This window comes from Anguilla anguilla, chromosome 10 (assembly GCF_013347855.1).
Source record: "Anguilla anguilla isolate fAngAng1 chromosome 10, fAngAng1.pri, whole genome shotgun sequence".
Classification (NCBI taxonomy): domain Eukaryota; kingdom Metazoa; phylum Chordata; class Actinopteri; order Anguilliformes; family Anguillidae; genus Anguilla; species Anguilla anguilla.
The window spans coordinates 31,485,768-31,504,953 of record NC_049210.1 but is presented as its reverse complement, the minus strand read 5'-3'; the positions used below and the strand labels follow the sequence as shown (position 1 = coordinate 31,504,953).

The window sequence follows — 19,186 nt, the reverse complement described above, 5'->3', positions numbered from 1 at the left end:
GATATAGGCTTTGTGACGCATTATTAAAAAGAACAACACAGAGACATGACAAACCGTTTACTGAAAACATTTAAGTTCATGCAGGACGGAGTGTAGCACAGTGGGTAAGGAACTGGGCTTGTAACCGAAAGGTCGCAGGTTCGATTCCCGGGTAGGACACTGCCGTTGTACCCTTGAGCAAGGTACTTAACCGAAATTGCTTCAGTATATATCCAGCTGTATAAATGGATACAATGTAAAATGCTATGTAAAAAAATGCTATGTAAGTCGCTCTGGATAAGAGCGTCTGCTAAATGCCTGTAATGTAATGTAATGCTTGAAGTAGAATGACAGAGAGACAGTGTAACGACATAAAATGAATAAAAACCCAACATTAACTGACAGGGTAACTGGTAATACCATAAACTGATTTATCAGAGCTACATAGACCAGTGAATTCAAATTTAGTGGAAAATATCCATATCAGTTCTCGTATGAGGGAATGCGAAAAATGTCAACCATACATCTCTCCTTGCATGACTTAATAATGCCCTTGTCTCCCCTCCCCCATTCTCTCTTACGACCGGTATCATACAAAATCCTCTGTTCTTGCCGGTGACCACGCCTGAAATAGCTTGCATAAATCAAATTCAAATTGTACTTATGTTAACGCCATGCAATTAGCCCCATAGAAGCAGTACTTCTTTTTTAGTAGAACTTAAGCAGTAAACTGAGAACAGAAACCTAGATTTTTAGGCTTTAGTGACTAGCTTGCTCTCCAGGTCAAGTAGTAACGCCCAGCCTCTCCATTTGTATTCAAAAGGAGTGGTAACCTGTGACTGGCATTGTCTGCCCACCTATGGACTGTAAGTGCTCACCTGTTGTAGGCTTTAATAAGGCAGGCACCTGGAGCACGCACAGTAGTTTGGAGCTATATCTCTGCAGTCACTGCAGTTAGAGAGCTGGCAGAGATCATTTTAATCAGGAGGACAGCCACTCTTCTACAAGCAAAATATAATTCTACAGTGTGACGGCCCTGGCTGTCTGCCCTCCCTGTTTGTCTAGAACTTCCTGTTTGTAACTCCCTGTTCTGTCTCTTTAAGGTCCTGTGCCGTAGGAGCCAGTTTGAGTGACTGGCTCCGCCCTTGATTGGCTGTACCTATGGGGGAGAAGGCATAAAAGGCCTGCTTGTAGCTGACTAGGCCGTCTCCCGATTCTCTGGCCAGCTGGTGCCTGGGCACCTCCATTTTGTTTGGTTTTTCTTTGTTTGTTGCACCCTTCAACACCTACACACACCATACTGTTTTCATTACATCCACCCATGCATATGCTTCCTGATTACTGATTCCACACTCAATTTCTTGATTTTTCATTTAGTTTAATAAAATTTTCTTAAGAAAACTGTTGCTACCGTGTGGACCTCCCCTTCTTTGTTATGGCCTAACCGAGCCTGCATAACAACAGTGAAATTCCCCTTTGAGCTGAGGATTCATGACATACCATAAATCAAACGAACCCACAAGAACAATGTGTGGTGCAAAATGAATTACTATGGCCAACACTAATTTGTGTACATTGAGTACAATATTACTAGGTAACAGCCTTTACTTACACATAAACACTTCCCTGATCCTGTTGACATGCTATTATTAAAGAAATCCAGTAAACATAATTTTAGGTTTTACAGGAAATTAAAAATTGAGCTTATATGGTTTCTGAGTGCTGCTTAGATCTACAAGAACTTTGTAATCAAGACGCACTGTATTGTTGCCAGCAAACTTCAGCTAAGCTAGGAAACTACTTTGGACAAACTCTAATCTAGGTAACTACTTTGGAGTTAACATTCGTTGGCACATAACTGTCAGGACAAGCAATATTGTAAATTTTTTTTTTTTTTTTTCTGTAGCTTATTTTGAACAGTAGGTAAGTGATCTGTAGATGGTGAGAAGAGGCTGCACAATACCGTGAGCTGGCTGACACGAGATTCCATGTCCTTGACCTGCTGCCTGTAAAGTTCCTTCTGTTTTTCGGCCTCCTCCATGTTGGACACAGCCTGAGAAAGTTGCTTTTCCACAGCTGTCACCTGACAATAGACACAGCACATTCCCTCAATCTCCAACCAGTACTCTACCAGTGCAAGCTTCTAGACTATAGGTACGTAGATGAGCTTAGATGGCTAAATGGCCAATTTTCATAATTATGCATTTATGTGGTCTTATATTCCAATTATGTTCCAATTTTTATGAATTAGTGTGATAGCTAAATTAACTGAATATTTTGGCATGCTTGAATAGTGTGAAAATATTTGTCAGGCTAGTACAATACACCAAGGTTATGATCGGAAACTAAAACTAAAATAAAAACCATGGGTGAAAAAATATTACAGTACACTGAAATAAAAATAAAAACGAGTTTTTGAAAAAGCAAAAATGTAACCTACTCTTAAAAAAACTTTTTTTTTTTAAATTTAAAAAACACATGCAGCGTTTTTAGTTTTCATCTTTTTGATAATTTATGCTCCAGGTAAGGGAGAGGGAGCTGATAATTTCCCCCCTCTTTTCTGTTGAACACTACTTCACACAAGTGGTGTCACAGAGAAAATATTCCATAGACAAACAAGTCAGTCTAACCATGGGCACCTCGTGCTCACGCATTGGCGAATGAGCAAATGCCAGCCAGGGCACGTCGCCATATACGAGATTGCCGAGATAAGTTTCATTGCTTATTATCACAAACATTATTTATAAAAGCGTGGATTGAGACATTTTTTGCTATTTAAAAATGTTACAAAAAAAGCCAATATTTAAGCTGAAACAATAACATGAGACAACAATACCTGAGAGATGTTATACTGTCCAGTGTTTTTTATTTCATAATGAGGCTACTGAACCTTATCCAAGTATTACTTAAATATGAAATGATTTTAGTTTTAATGACTAGAATACTGTATTTGACACCATTTAGCTCATTTCTAAATGTTTAAACGACTAGTTGGTTAACCCTGCCCATTCATAATCATGTACACAACATCTGTTCTAAACCTCTAAAACTTTGCCCCTAACAAATAGGATACCCACCCAAAAAAAATTTAATTGAATTCAAACTAAACTAAAATTAAGCATTTCCATAAAATGAGAGCTAAACTAACACTAGCAAAAACAACTTAATATTAACTAAAACTAAACTGAAATCAAAATTGAAAAAATTGGAAAGTGAATAAAAAATAAAAACCAATGAAAAATTCTAAATTTTCATAACCATGGTACACACTAACAACTCATCTAACAATTGTTGTCAATAACAGTGAGTGACCATTAATAAGAGTGGACATGGAATTTCCAATTCTAATACAATGCAAATTTCTAGTCCAATCATTTACATCCAACCCCGTATGATGCACAGCACATCACTCACCAGATCTCATTGTTTCTAGCCACTAAACAACCATCTACATGCTCAACTCACAACCATCAACTATCACCACACCTTCAACTCAAAATCCTACAATCAATGCTTCTGCTGGTCAGGTCAATAAAAAAAACACAAAACTCCTTCAAAAAAAAAAGAGTTCAAATGGATTAAGTCTCCATTTTAAACAGGAATAGACTTAAACCCTTCCAAAACTGCCAAAATAACTTCTTCCAAAAATAAGTGTTTCTTAAGCCAGTCAAACTGTGCAGTCTCAGCCCACAGAGAGTCACTTCATCAGTTAAAAATCTCATCTGTCCAGGTCAGTGGAGCTTCAAAGTCCTCCAGCAAATCAGTATGTCCAAGAAGCACAGGTCAGAGAGTGACCTTATAGCATGACACCAACATTCATACATTATTGTAGAGCTTCATACTCCTTATAAACAGAAAGGAGTAGTAAACTCTTTCTGCAACATGGCAATGTTGAGACAAACTCATTTTCTTGAAGGTCTTGAAAAGCCAACATGCAACATGCTTAATCTCTAGTGCACACATGAAACTGCAATGCAGCACCTTTATGTACTGAACAGTAAACAACCAAGCCAGGTCCACATAAGGACATGGCTGATGAATTCATGATGACTGGTACTGGCAGACAGAATCACTTGTTTCTTATTCAGAAGGATAGATATATCACCTTTTCTCTCTGTGTCTGCTGAGCCTCCAAAAGCTCAGAGCGCAAGATGGAAACAGATGATTCTAGTTCAGTCTTCTGACTATGGTACGTAGATGCCTGTCTTTCAGCTTCTTTTCTGAAAAAACAAAAAGCAAAACATATTCATCAAAGCTGTCATGCTCACTGGGATCTTCAAATTATATTTTGTAACTGCTTTGCCTGGGCAAGCATACTCCGATTTCTGTCAGTAATGCCACCTCCTGGACATGGCTGTTAAGGAGAGGTTTCATTCAACAAAAGAAAATGCACACCTCAGTAATAGACATACAAAACCTGACAAGCTAAACATTTAAATGAAGCCCGTTTGTGCAATATAATGACTATATAAATAATATAAATATAAAAACTGTGAAGAAACATTCTTACCTTACATATGGTGCTGTTGGAACTAAAATATGTAGATGAATTACATACTTTATCGTAGATGTGCAAATGTTTCTCAGTAAAAACTAATTTTACAAATTAATATTGTACCATTACAAAAACGGTTTAGGGGTCCAAGCAGCAAAGCATGCAGGAAAACACATACCTTCCTGACGGTATGGTGAAAACTCTTGAAACTTGGCAGGCATGTTAGGGATGTGTGAAATTGCAATCTATTACAAAACAGCAGCTGTTGACCTGGTGGTGGCGGTATAGAGCACATTCAAAAAGTCCAACTTTGAAAAGTTAGAACTTTTGAACCAATTGCCATAGAGACATGCAACCAAGACTATTAAGCCCCCGTTCAAAAGGAGAAAATAATATTGGGCCAATAAAATGTGCTATTATTAATTTTTTGGATAGAATTTAAAAAATCTTCTTTTCATGAACCATTCATCTGGTCAATGTCAGATTTGGTGCGAACCATCATTGTATTAGTCCCTAACTAAATTGCAAAGCAATAGTTGATACATCAAAAAATGGCTGAAAGGTGAGCCAACCAAAATGACCCATATTGGACGTGTCCATTAAAATCATCCATTAATTGCAGACATGGTCATCGGCCTTGAAACACATTCCGAACTGAAGGGCAGGTCGTTCTGAACAAACAATACTTGAACGGTGTCGGCCTTCACTGTGTCACACACAATATAAATTTGATGGTCCTGTTGGCATATTATTCTCTATATATTCCTTAATCTGTGTTCTGAGTCATTCTTGTAATAGTGAAGAATTTAACCTCCATCCAGGAATCCGAAAGTTATCATAATATGGCAACACATCCAACGTGACAATGGCATGGTCTGAAATAATTGCTAATAGAACAGGACAAAGTAGAGGGAAGCATGGACTTTGGGTGACTTTGAGAGCAAGAATAAATCAATTCTGGAGTAAACCTTATGAGGATGTGGGAAGGTGGTGTAAATGTCGCTCAAGATACCCAGCCAAAAAATTGTTACCGCCCACAAATTTGTCGGTTTACTTTTTAATACGATGGAACACTACTGCCAGCACCTAATTGGCAAGACTGGTTTCGGCCCAACATTTTCAAACTGGAGAAACACGGCAGCCTGTTCATAAACTCTCACCACCACCAAAACAGTCCGCTAAAATATGTTTTCGAAAGTGAGGTGAGGTGAGAAATAGGCCATATAATTGCTGAATCTTGATTCATATTTCATCTGCAGCACCAAGTTTGACAGTTTGATCCAAGTTTCATTACCCAGGCACAGCTACACTGGCAAATTCATTTGCATAGAGAATAATTTATCCATCCACCCCAAGAAGCATTTTTTAAAATAGAGCAGTAGGTGGAGATAGGCTGAAAATATACAATTACTCCTTAAAAACATAACAGCATCACATATCTTTGCTTCATCTGCTTGAGAAGTTAAGGTAGCTACATGCTAAAACTTTATATTTTTCCTCACTGCTACACTGGGTACCCGAAACAGCCAGAGGGATGAGGTGCGTGAGATTAGATGGGCTTTTTCCCCAAACTTCAAATGATACACATTCCATATAGTTTTATAGATGCCAGGTTTGCATGTCCAATGAATTGTAGTGGCAAGATTTTTGTATTGAGTGTTGTCAGTAATCACATTAAAATGTGTTTGATTTTGGGGGATTGATGTTAACATGGCACTCTAAATCATTACAATCAATCAATGGAAACCCTGCCTCAGCCTTTTAACAATATTAACATATACTGTGAGAAACAAAGTGCGAAAATACAAATTCTGGAATGCGCTGCGATCAAGATTCCCATCCTTGCCAGTTGTAACAATGAGAAGTTTGATGGTCCCTGTACTGATGCCCAGGGTTTGTACCAAAATAAACTTTAAATAAATAATAATGGACACACGGTAAGCATGTTTTATTATTTTAGTAATGCAATTTGAGCACACTGTTTCCAACAATGTTCTGTTAAAAGCAAAAAAGCTTTCTATCCATGACAGACCAAAGCGATTAAACATCAAACACCAGCCTATTATTTGTTCCTAGCAGCGACTGACAGTTGATTATCTTTTAAACATCAAGCACTTGTTGCTACAGTGGCATGTTATTTCATACATTCTCCACTGTGGCACAAGGTCTATTAACTTAATAAATGAATCATTTTAAAACACTCTGATCTCTACTGCTTATTTTCAGCTCTCCACCAACAAACCTGCCGTGACTGCTCTGTGACTTTCGCCAATATTTTCTGTGTCAAACACCCAGCCTTGATAATGACACACAAAAACCTACAAGTAGGAGGTGAAACCCTGCACTTAGCAATGGGGTACAGTATTTGCTGCTTTTATTACTTGGCTAATCATGCCTTGGAGAGAGAGTGACTAGGCATACAGATACTTCTGCGATGAATAACTGAGGTTCGCAGAGTACCCTTAAGTCGCCATGTCTTTCATGGGATTGCTTCGGTTTTTCTTACGCTAATCAACATGAACAGGCACACACATCCAGTTTATGAATAATTGGAATTCAGAATCTGGTACACCTGGGATAAGTACAAAATCAAAATTCTAAGCGTGTTTCATAAATAACATGTTGGTTTTTCATAGGAAACTTAAACAAAAGAAGAATTTAAGAAAAGTTTTGTAAATGAGGCCCAATGTTGCTTGATCAAAATTGCACAGAACTTGTACAGATGCCACTCACAACAACAAATAAAACTATTATTCTACAGGAAATTACCTTTCAGTTTGCTCCTTCATCATGAATACATTTCTTTCTTGGAATTCCAACTGTAGAACCCCCAGCTGTTCCTCAATCTGGCATACAAAGGGTAATCATGTCAGACCACCTATTGACTACTCATTTCCCTGAGGAAATAACTACATGCATTTTAAACAGAAAACAGTGATGATAACAGTTTAATGAACTTGCATGTGGCTTCTCAAGCAACTACCTGGTAAGATGAATGACTGGTAGGATCTAAAATTTGAAGAAGCACTCCAGAAAAGAATAAAAAATGTGCATGAACAAGTCAAATTTGTTGGCAACAAAAAACTACAAAAATGTCTTCGCTGAACTATTATAATTCAGCAAGATACAGATTCTTCTCCAAACAACCAAGCAAAATAAAACTTTTACATTACAATCATGTGGCAGACGTAAATGTTTTTCCAAAGATTGTGAACTGCTAATCATAAAATCAGAATGAACATGATCACATTAAATGATTGATTTAATAAACAGCAATGGCAGTCCAATAATGTACGTGTATGAATATAAAGAAATATCTATTCACACTATTAAAGTCCCATTTTTCTCAAAAATATTACTCGCGTGAGTTTCTTGATTACCCTCTTAATACTGGAGTAGTAAATAATTATTTGGTTTGCGCCTGCTCTCTGTCTGTGACCTTAATTTTTCTTCACAGTTCTGAATGGATAACACTGCATTGCCTCTTATCTAGTTCTGTTCCCTTAGAGATGTGTCAACCAGATAGCTGACAAAAAGAAAAAAATTAATAAGATCCTGAAACTTTGGCAAACATCTTACTGGCAGGAGTTTCTCCTTCAGACTTGCATTCTCCATCACAAGGTCCTGCAGCACCGTCCCTACCATTTTGCCCAGGGAATGGTGGCCTGGGCTGGCAGAAACCTTGTCCATATACGTTCTCTTGGCAACTCGCTTCTCGTAGTCCAGCAGAGCGGAGCCCACTTCCTGTAGAGTCTGGTCCAAGGCCTCCTGCTTCCTGCAGAGCAACTCAACCTGGTTTTCAGCCTCCAGCAGCATATGGTCCGCAACCTGCTTACTGCCCTGTAGCTCCCTGATTGTTCCTTGCAGTTTTCCCACCAGGTCTGCCTGCCTATGGGACTCCTTCACTCTGCAGTCAAAACAAGCAGAATGATTTCAAACTAACATTTTCCCAAGACCTGTATTTTCAACACTAATGGTGCTATTCACAATTAGAATGACAATCATAACTAACAAGATAAGAAATAAAAGAAATAAAAAGCAAACAGAATGAATATGTTCACATTATAAAGATAACTGTAAATGTTATTAATATAAATTTGGACCACTCCCAGAGCATTTTTTAATTCCAACTTTAAATTAGCAAATGTGCCTTCTTGGTGATACCCATTTTTGTATTACTCAGAGCAATACTGAAGTTATTCATTATCGATGATGTCTGCCAAGTGATTGTAGCGTAACAATAATGTGGGATACTCAGGACAAACCAAAAAAAGGGTTTGAACATATTCACCTCTGCTCCAAAAGGGCATCCATCTCCAACTGACTCTCCTGTAGCTTTGTCTGCAGCTTCATTATGCTTTGACGAAGGTGAAGATTTTGCTGCTCGTGAAGGGCATGCGTCTGCAAAACATTTACTCAGATTCCAGAAAATAGTCTTTGTGAACATCAATATACTTACATTTTACCAAACTACAGTGATAGACATTGTTACAACACACAACTGAATGAAAAGCATTCAGGTGTTGTGCTCTCAAGGATACATATTCATGAATGAAAAACTTTTTTTCCCCAATCATAATAGCCTGTGTTCACAAGCAAGAGCAGAAAGCCTTGGTCTGACTGACCGTATTCAGGTGTTGCTGTAGCTCTGAGACCTGCTGGGAGTACTCGTGTGCCACATCCTTCCCTGAGTGTTTCATATTGTGCTTCAGCAGACCTAGGTCATGGTCATACATGTCCGGCTGGACCCTGAAGTCCTGACCAGACACGTGCACTTCTGGAACACTGACCTCCGGCAGGACACCTGTGAGACAGGGTGATACAGTCAGTTCCATCTCAGGTCAAAGCTCCTAAATCTCAGCCCAGTCTACTTTAGTGTAAACATGTTTATGATATATTCCTGATTTAATGCCTTTAATGCCAGTAATTCTTGCATCAAACATTCAAGATAACTTTGTGCTATATTTCTTCTACACCCATATTTTTCCCCTACCACATACAGTTCTAAAACATAAAATGAACTAATCGAGAGGGCGTGTCCCTTTTAGAGGTTCATAATCAAAATTAACTAGGCATACGACTGAAAAGAATTGCACCACCAGGGCCGAGTTGTAATATACATACATTCTTTAACCGAAACAAGGATTTCCATATGGTGATTTACCAGATGAACACAACTTATTGTCAGTCACATCCACATTCTTTAACAAAACTTTGTTTCTGGTTGGTATGAACTGGGGAGAGCAAAGACTTATAAATCAAGGACCAGGAAATTTTTATTTAACTGAGCTTGCCATAAATGACTGATGCACTGCATGTTTGTGACATTGTTACATTCCTACTTACAAATTTCTATTCCAATGTGCAATATATTATCCCAAATTCAACCCTCAAGTATCAGCACTGGACAAGTGTTTGTTCCACATCAGATAACAGAAGATATATGTCCGTGTAAGTTGTGCCCTCACCCATGGAGTGAAGCTTGGCAGTTTTGGGCACGTGGGGTGTGACGCCTCCAAGGGTACGACCCATCCTCTCCATGGTACGTTTGGTTGCATGTTCTACCTGCTCTTGTAACTTCTGCGTCTCTCTCGTCTGCCGTTCCAGCTCCTCACTGAGCAGATCATTTACCACATTAATATCCGGAATAATAATTATATAAATCAATCACATTTTACAGTGGTGTACTGCACACACTTAAGCAGAAGATCACGTTATGAGATATTTGACTTCTCCACAGCATGAAACCAGAACACATGCATTCAAGCTTCTCACTTGCCAGTTCGAAACCCTTGCTAGGTCATTTTTGAAATTCTTATGCTTTACTTTCATTGTTCAATTAGATATGGAACCAAAGTATCTGCTCTAAAAACAATCCTGCTTATTACAATTTCACAGGGATGCACAATATACCAGCAGCTACAGTGGTATAAGCAGATGTTAATGCAAATTTTCTTAACCTGTATCGGTCAGATGAAGCTGAAATGGCAACCCATAATTATTTCTCTAGTGCATCACCTTGTACAAGGCCATGGCAGTGAACAATTTAAAGGCCAATTAAAATACCTATATTTCATTAAAAGAAACCAAACCATTATTAATTATACTATTATTGGACTGTTATCAAATACTAACAATAAACTTTGACCTAACGCATACATAAGCACAGCTTTGGTTTCATAAAAACATTGCCTGCAAAATTAAAATCAATGCTTTTATTCAGAAAATTGGGAAAACTTTTAAACATTATTAACCAATCAATAGAACAGCAGTTGATAAAACAAATAGACCCATTAAACAATAACTGCACAAAACAAGCAGCAAAGTGAATAATAAAGTTGTGAGAGCATCTAGTCTAATACATAGGCCTCCAAAACGTAGGCTAGAAATAAACAGTTAAGTTTTAACACAATCACAAACATTGCACCTTTGAATGTTTAAGCATTTTAAATTGAATCAAAATAAATTCTAGGTGATTTTAAATGGAATGTAGAAAACTATAAACATATTTACAGCATGACCTAAAAAATGGCACAGTGTTGATCCTTAAAATTTCTGGTGTTTTGAGGCTTGCCCTTTTCCATTCGTAATAAAACCAAAATACATTGTACACATTTTTAAACTCCTTCACTTTAAAATTATATTAAGACAGAGCAAGCATGTTAAGATAAACTAGCCTACAATTTTCTACAGTTTTCATTTTAGACCACGGTGATTTAAACAAGATGAATGCATAATGTAAAGGTCAAACACAGTATGAGATATGATCATTTTGGTTCAACAGAGTGTTACAGTGGCACCATGAGGCCGATGTGTCTCAAACTTGCACATTTGCCGAACTGCACAAGGATTTATCATTTTGCCAAGTTTGGTAAAACCAGACCAGTAAGTACAGTTCCTGAAGAAACTGTGAGGCTAGCTGAAAGGTGCTAGCTAGAAAGGTGCAAGCAGACGGTGCCCACTACCTGCATCAGAATGCCATAGCCTAATAGTCAGACTAAAGATGGTTTTTATTGAAGACGAAAGTATTGTACAGTTTTAAAATGATGGGGACTTTGTGTTTCAGAATGTGTGGACCAAATGTATTTATTCCAAAGGATCTATGGACGGTGCTAAGAGCATAACGTCCATTAACATATTATGTTCATTTGAGAAAATAAAGAAGCTAATATTTGGATAGGCTACAGATAATTAATTTACTTTACAAGTGTATTAGCTAGCTAATGATAGACCTATGGCCGGCTATTGTTACTTATTACACACATAATAAGATTACATCCCAATTCTTTCTAAATGTCCGGAATAGCTAAATACCGAAGGAGGAAAAACACAAAATAGCTGCAACATCACTACAAAGTATCTACCATACAATTTTGCCACACGCTAAGGGGTGCACTCAGTGTAAAGCTTGTTGTAACACTGCCTACTTACTGTTACCATCTATATGGAACCACCTCAACCTCTTTGCTTCACATTTTGTTTGTAACGCTCAAGGGTGTGTCCTCAATGGAGGTGTGGGTGAGGAGACTTGTTTGATTACAAACAGTCTAGAAGGGCTGTGAAATCCTACATACACTGTAGTATATCTTTGATGTAAAATATATTAACGTAAAACGTATACATATTAATGACGACTGAAATGAAACGATGACCAATTTACACTGACGCTTTTATCACCTTTAACCCGGTATTTGCTCTTTACGCTGCTCAGAAGAACCAATATTGATTCCATAATTATCCAATATTCAATTACTTAAGATAGGCCTACGTCCTCTTCATAATTTTTATTTTTGAGGTAACTTGCCGTTTTCTTACCTTATTCCCTGAGCTTTCAGTCACAGACAATATAATCAATTTGTTTAATAATTTCCCTTTCCCATCTTATAATGAATAATTCTCTAATTTCCACTTCCATCCACTTATTTCCTCTATTCCCTCCAGTGGCCATTGTTTTGTTTGTTCCCTTTTTAATCTGTCCCTCACACCACAGATTTTATATTACTTTTTATAGTCTATTTGTTAGACTATAAAATAAAATGTAGTCTATCTGTTTCTATTGAAACTGTTGACACAAAGTAACTCATGCAGACAAGTGACAACTGATGGAATGTTTACATGGTATTTCTCCGGCTTTACTTTAACACAGAAGAAATACTGGGCCAGGTCAGGGTGAGTCAAAGCTGGGTTATTTTAACCTGCCTTTTTTTACAGCTTGACATCTTTACACATACATTGATACTGAGTCAGCTGCACCAATAACCTGGTATTTCTGCTCTGTCTAAGGACTGCTTAAATTAATTAACATAAATTACCAGTAACCAAGTCATGAAAACGGTAATAGGTTATCAGTATCAGCTAAAATTTTATCTGTGCATCTCTAATTTCATTATTTGTTTATTTATTTGATTGAATTGTGTCTTTTTAAACACCCTGGAAAACGTTTTCTAATAGTAATCATCGTAAACATGATTTGAAGTGGATCATACCTTAGCATCTCCAGATTTGAACTTCTTTCAGGCGGTGCATCAAACCCAACTGTGAAAATACAAAGCAAGCAGACAATATAATTTTGTCCAATAGAGTGTTACAGTTTGAAGTCCTAAAACCCGGAAGTCTGCATTTTTTAACCATGGGTTCCCTCGTCAGATTCCCAATGCATTTTTCCTTACAGGAATTTTGTTTTCTGCCCAAAATAAGGTCGGTGGTGCCCAAAATAACATAAGCCTAAGAAAGCTTCACGTTTTGCGCTACGAGATAAATTACACCCATTAATACCACCACCGTGGATTTCAAAGCTGTTATGTGCTTTTATAAATTAAGTTGCTAACAAGTTGCTATATTGAAACTACAATGGTTGTTTCGGCAGAGAAAGACATTCCTATGGGAAACAAGCTTCGGAAATCTGACTAGGGAACCCATGGCGGAAGAAACATCCGGGTTAGCTTACAAAAAGAGGTCAGCACTGTAACACTATTTCTTTTATACACGTAAATGAATAAGAAATCAGAATGGACCTTTCCGATATTTGTCAGCCATAATGGCGCTTTGAAATGATGAAATTAATTAATGAAGGCTTTTCAACTTTTGTCACTGAAGATAGAGTGCACTGGAGTATGTACGGCTGCTCGCTGACTAATTTTTTAAAATTTTTCACTCAGAATTGACATTTATATTTGAAGCCAAGCCATCATTCTCTTTTCACTAATTTCCATCCATAATGCAACCTTGGAGTAATGATTAATGGTATACTTTTAAGATAATAACCAAGTTTGACATGCGTAAATGCTGAAAACAATATCTTGACTTCATTGTAATCACAAATACTTGCTTTACAACATGTTGAATCATGTTGAATATTTGACTCATTTCTTTGCATTGAAAATCCCCCTTGAAAAATTTCCGCCCACTAAACAATTTTAAAAGCTGCGAACTGGGGTTGAGAGTGGGCACACTCAATTAGGGGCGGCCCCGGATGGTAGGTGGCATAGCACCTGGGGGGAGTTTTCATTTTACCTCCCGCGGGCCCTTCCGGCAGGAGGCTGTCAAACTGCCCTCTAATGCAGCGGCAACAAGCAGCAATATAACAGCCACGTGACGAACATGCCCGGTGTGAGAATAACTTGGGGGGCAGAGCATAAAGGCAGAGCATGAAGGCAGAGCATGCAAGGGTGAAAACAATTCCGCACCTGCAAAAAAAAAAAAAAAATTATAATTTTTAAAATAAAAATAAATTTAAAAAATATATAAAATGAAAAATAAATCCCATGTCTTCCACTGTTCTGAATAGGAACCGGAATGGAAAAAGAATGATCTAAAGGATTTCTAGCCAAAATAATCTAAAAAGGAAAAAAAAAAAAATCACTGTCCACGCTGTCACTCAACCATAGATCATTTGAAATGAGCAGGGTAATTTGTGCAGTGATGTCAGACCTGTTTGAATACATAATACTTAATCATCAATCAAGAAGAGTGGGGCTTACTTATTTACATAAAAGCAGGCTTTTTACCCACTTCTGCATCACGGATGTGGACTGGGCGCCAGGCAAAACAAAACTTTTCACCTTTGGGTGGAAGTGCATGGCTCTTTTTTTGGGACAAAATGCAGTGGCAGGGCTTTGATTTTTTTAACAATAAGTCAAATGAGATGTATCAAATGGAGATAAGGCTTTATTACTCAAAAACGTATTGTAGTGTTTATTACCCCTTTAAGTCTTGTAATTGCACTGTAAAACAAAGAATACAAGTGATCCCACTATGTAAATTGGCATGTATTCACATCAGACTACATATACCAAAATATATATATATATTAGTTTTTGGGATGGATTGTTTAATTATAATTCATAATAATCAATGCTAAGAATTAAGTCTTCAAATATGACCCAGGTTGTAGAGCAAGTCTTTGTGATCACACATACTGTTTTCACCTCTTACAAAGGTCAGTGTATATAGGTCTCAAAATAAAGGTGGGTAGCCCAAAAGTGGAGTGAAAGTGGACATATTGTCCCCAGTTTTCTTAATGATCATTTCTTTTATTCTCAAATATATACTGTATACTGTTATTACAGTCTTACTTCAAGGTAACATTATGTCAAATACCAGAAAGTTTTCAGAGGTCAAGATTGAAAATAAGAAATTATCCTAAATTACCCTGTGAAAATGCCAAGATCTCGTGGCTGGTGCGACAGTTCATCACCAGCCTAATGTTACAGTTACTTAGCCAAGATAGCAAAGCTTGGCTTATGTCAGTGTTTTAATATTGCGGCTTAAGATTTAGCCATGTCAGCAAAAGTTTATGCACTGACCGCTTCCGTTATGCATTTTAACAAGCCCACAAAGTTAACATCAGTTAACCTTACTTACGTTCAACTGCATAAGCGTTTTCATCCAGTGCTCCCCTCACAGATGCACCGGGCCGTGCTGCCATATCGTAATTGTTTGGTAATACAAACGAAACGATATCCGATTTAGAAACGTTGTTGTTAGTGTTTTGATATACCGGTAACATCCCGGTGAGCTACAGCAACTAATTAAAATCCAAAATTATATTTCAAAATAGTGTAGGCTGAAATATCGTCTGCCACTAAAATGTGCGCACTACACGTTTGACCGGCTTGTTAGTTACCTATCAAACTAGCTAGCTGAGTTCGCTAGCTAGCATGTGCAATAGCTACATTACCAAGGCAACCGCTTAGCTTCGCTTGTTGAAAAACATTGCCTACCCTTTGTGCAACTAACAGCCCTTATTTTGAATTAGCTCAGCTTAAACTAGACAGCTAACCCATTTCGATTTCCATTCTCCATTTGCAAGTTTTTCGGTATTCATCTTATAACCATCGGCGAGAATTTAAGAACACCTGTGCCGTTACCAAAACTTGCAGCTTTCAAAAGAGCCTGACGCGTTTGTTGTTACTAGGGCATTATGGGAATTGTAGTTTTATTTCTTTAAAACAAATTAAAATGTTTACTTTGCTGGCCTCACAGCTGGATACTTTACTGTTCACGCCCTCTTTTAGGGAAACCATAGAGAGCATATCGGACCTGGAGAGGCGAGAGGTATGATTGATCACAAAGGTGGTGGATGTGCAACATTTGTACAGGATAGTTTGGCCTACAGAAAGTTGTCTACCTCAACAAAAACAGAATGTAAAATTCTTTTAAATAAGCAAGACAGAAGGGGATATTAAACTAATCAGCTTCTATAACCCATGTCAGAGTTAACTCATGAAATGCTTAATGCAATTGCAGACAATATAGAAACAACTGAAATATGGTGTGGTGACTTCAATGCACACAATAGCTTGTGGGGTAGTACTCATATTGATACCAATGGAATGGTAGTAGAATAAATAATGGATGAAAGATCACTTATCTGTCGTAATGATGGGAGTGGCACAAGAGTGAATATTACCAGAAATACAGTTTCATGCTTAGACCTCACGTTAGTATCGGGAAGTATGGCTAATTCATGTGAGTGGAACATTAACCATTGGAACCATTTTCCAACCTTATGTACCATGAACATGAGTGTACGTGCACAAGAATGGAGCACATTTGATAGATGCTGCTTTGCAAAGGCTGACTTTAAGGAATTCTGCATTTCAGGTCCTGCCTGAGGGTCGCTGGGATGAAGGGATCCCCCAGAGCTGGCGGCCACAGCATACCCCTGAGCAAGGAGCCAAACTCAAGCCTACCCTCTCTGGCAAAAACTGGAATTGTCCAGGACAGCAACAGCCACACCCTAAAACCTCCCACACCTGAGCATAAGAAAGACCTTTTTCCACCCAAGGGGGTTCTCCTCTTTTGAAGTAGTGCCCTGCCCCTGAACTCAGGTGAGCCCATCCTACAGTATCTTGAAGGTATTATATTTTTAATTATGTTGCTCTTACAGGTCAAATATCTCTGTGAACATTCAACTGATTATCTCTTGTTAGCAGTAAAAGAAATCATCTATCATACTCATGGTGTAAGGATGAGGAATTTTTCTATCCATGTATGCATTTGAAGATTTTCATCACTCAAAAACAAAAACGTTATCTAATGAGCAAATCTACTGTAAACAGCCAATGAGAAGATGACAAAGAACATAGCCAATGAGCAAATGACATAAACGAGGCAGCCAATGAGCAGACAGATTAGAGGGCCATTGTGGGCTCTTAGTTCCTTGTATGCAATTGTACAGTACATTTATGTGGTTGAACCTCTTTTTTATATAAGGTAAATGTGACACATAAGTTGTGTTGTCGCAGTGTTGTTCTGATGTGTGTAGGTTATGTCCAATGATCCGCGCTTACACTTCTGATTATGTTTGTTTCCAGGTGCAAAACCTGGGGTCCCTGGTGTCCTGTGCAGCCTTTGTAATGTTGGGAGACTTACACCTCCACCTACAGTGCCACATGGACCAGGGGCTGGACTGCCAAAGTGCTACTCCAAAAATCCAGAGAGTCCAACAACTTTTTCCAGCAGAATGCGGGCATAACCACGGGACCAGTGGCCGGTTGCATAAAACACCTTAAGGGAAATTTCCCCTTAACTTTTCCCTTAAAGTAACCTTAACTTTAAGTGAGTTGCAGACCACAGCTTATTTAAAAAGTATTTTCTCAAGGATTTTTAAAGTATTGTCCTTAAGTATTCCCTTAAATCATTTTCCAGTTGCAAAAAAACACCTTAAGAGGAAATTTGCATTCAAAAACTTAAACAGTCCCTTCAAGGTCCCTTAAACCAAGCTGCCAATGGGAGACATATTTTGTGGGAGGCAGCCCTCCCCCTAAGAATTAGCATTAAAAAATATTTTTTTAAATGTAGACTACAAATAGGCTTGAGCTCTGTGAAGCTAGCCACAGTAAGAAAATATTCTATATGGTAATATTAAACAGTATATTAATAAGAGTATATTACTCAGCTAGCTATTTAACAACGCCACTATGTAGGCCTGTTGTAATTTCGATAGCCAACACTCTTATCCACAGTACAGAATGTTTAAGCCAGGGCAACAAGATTATACAAAGTTATCTATTGGTGTCACTGATAGTAACCCAGTAGTTATTTACGGATTCTACAATTTAACTTTAAGTGTCTCTGTAAATAGCTTTAGTCTAACAGCGGATTGCTACAAATAAGATGTTGTGTTAGCCAACATAAATGAACAAAATAGCTGGTCTAATCTACTGTTACTTCAAAACATAGCTAGACTAGCTAAGTATAGCTACCATGTCTAACAAGCTACTTTTGTTTGGAGAATTCTAATATTTTTTGTCCTCCGCTGACAAATTTGGATTTTGTTTTTTACTCTCCATTTCAAAATGTTGTCTGTTATGTGTAACTAAAACAGACTTTAAAGAATTTGTTTATCTTAATGCCTCTTCAGGGAAATCCATATCATCTCCATGGTTACTTGGGGATACCCGTTTTTACCATACGCCGACATACAGTAAAACACTTAAGAAATAACCATACATTAGGAAAACATTTGAGGGGTTTTCTGCAATGTACAATTTTTCCCTTAGATAAGGGGAATAATCCATTAAAACATCCAAGGGAAAAACTTTGGACTAACTTTTTATGCAAAGGGAAAAATGTAAGGTGTTTTATGCCAATTCCATTTATCCACCCATTTTCCATTTAACAGCATTAACCATTCACTTTGTTGCAGGCTTCCACAAATTTACACATTGCTTTATTCTAGATTTTCAAAATCACTTAACATTATTGTGAGACCGATACGTCATTGTGTCCAGCCCCTCTACAAAAAAGTATACCTCACTCGTGTACAGCAGGCTAGGCTATACTGTATTACGTGCAATAGAACGACGTAATTCAAATGTTCATAGATTTTTTTTGAAGTGTCTGGCTCCAAAAAATAAAAAATAAGACAAAGATTTGGTGCATCCCCCTGACTGGAGTGAGCGCTGGCTGCTGCCTGGAGTTTTCTTTCAGGCTTTTCTAGAACAAATTAGCATGATTTCAATGAACACACCTAATAATCCAATTGGACTGTTTCGCCATTTAGACATACTTACAATTTGAAACCATTTAGGGCCACCTACTTTAGGTGAATTAGTGTCTCTACATATTCCATATGTTGTCAAGGGTGGATATAAAAACTAAGCGGTAGTCCTCTGGGATTCCTAGCAGCCAAACCTGGTTACACAATCCATTTTCGGTAGCCCAAGTACAGCTATACTTGAATATACGTGTATACCTGCACCATGT

At 37.8% G+C, this 19,186-nt stretch overlaps 1 protein-coding gene across 4 annotated transcripts in view; it reads right to left on the bottom strand.

Annotated features, from left to right (window-relative positions):
• Positions 1-15,873, bottom strand: part of LOC118206603 (coiled-coil domain-containing protein 158-like) — a 49,144-nt gene extending 33,271 nt beyond the window's left edge. For all 4 annotated transcript variants that reach the window (XR_004761210.1, XM_035379472.1, XM_035379474.1 and 1 more), the window contains exons 1-9: positions 15,338-15,873; positions 12,961-13,009; positions 9,943-10,088; positions 9,100-9,278; positions 8,766-8,875; positions 8,054-8,381; positions 7,244-7,320; positions 4,085-4,199; positions 1,943-2,062 (exon numbers count right to left, since the gene is read on the bottom strand). Coding sequence is in view for 3 of the 4 variants with exons in the window: in XM_035379472.1 (XP_035235363.1) it covers positions 1,943-2,062; positions 4,085-4,199; positions 7,244-7,320; positions 8,054-8,381; positions 8,766-8,875; positions 9,100-9,278; positions 9,943-10,088; positions 12,961-13,009; positions 15,338-15,482 (1,269 nt within the window). In the remaining variant the exon portion in view is untranslated. The remainder of the gene's footprint in view (positions 1-1,942; positions 2,063-4,084; positions 4,200-7,243; positions 7,321-8,053; positions 8,382-8,765; positions 8,876-9,099; positions 9,279-9,942; positions 10,089-12,960; positions 13,010-15,337) is intronic.
• Positions 15,874-19,186: the final 3,313 nt, after the last annotated feature.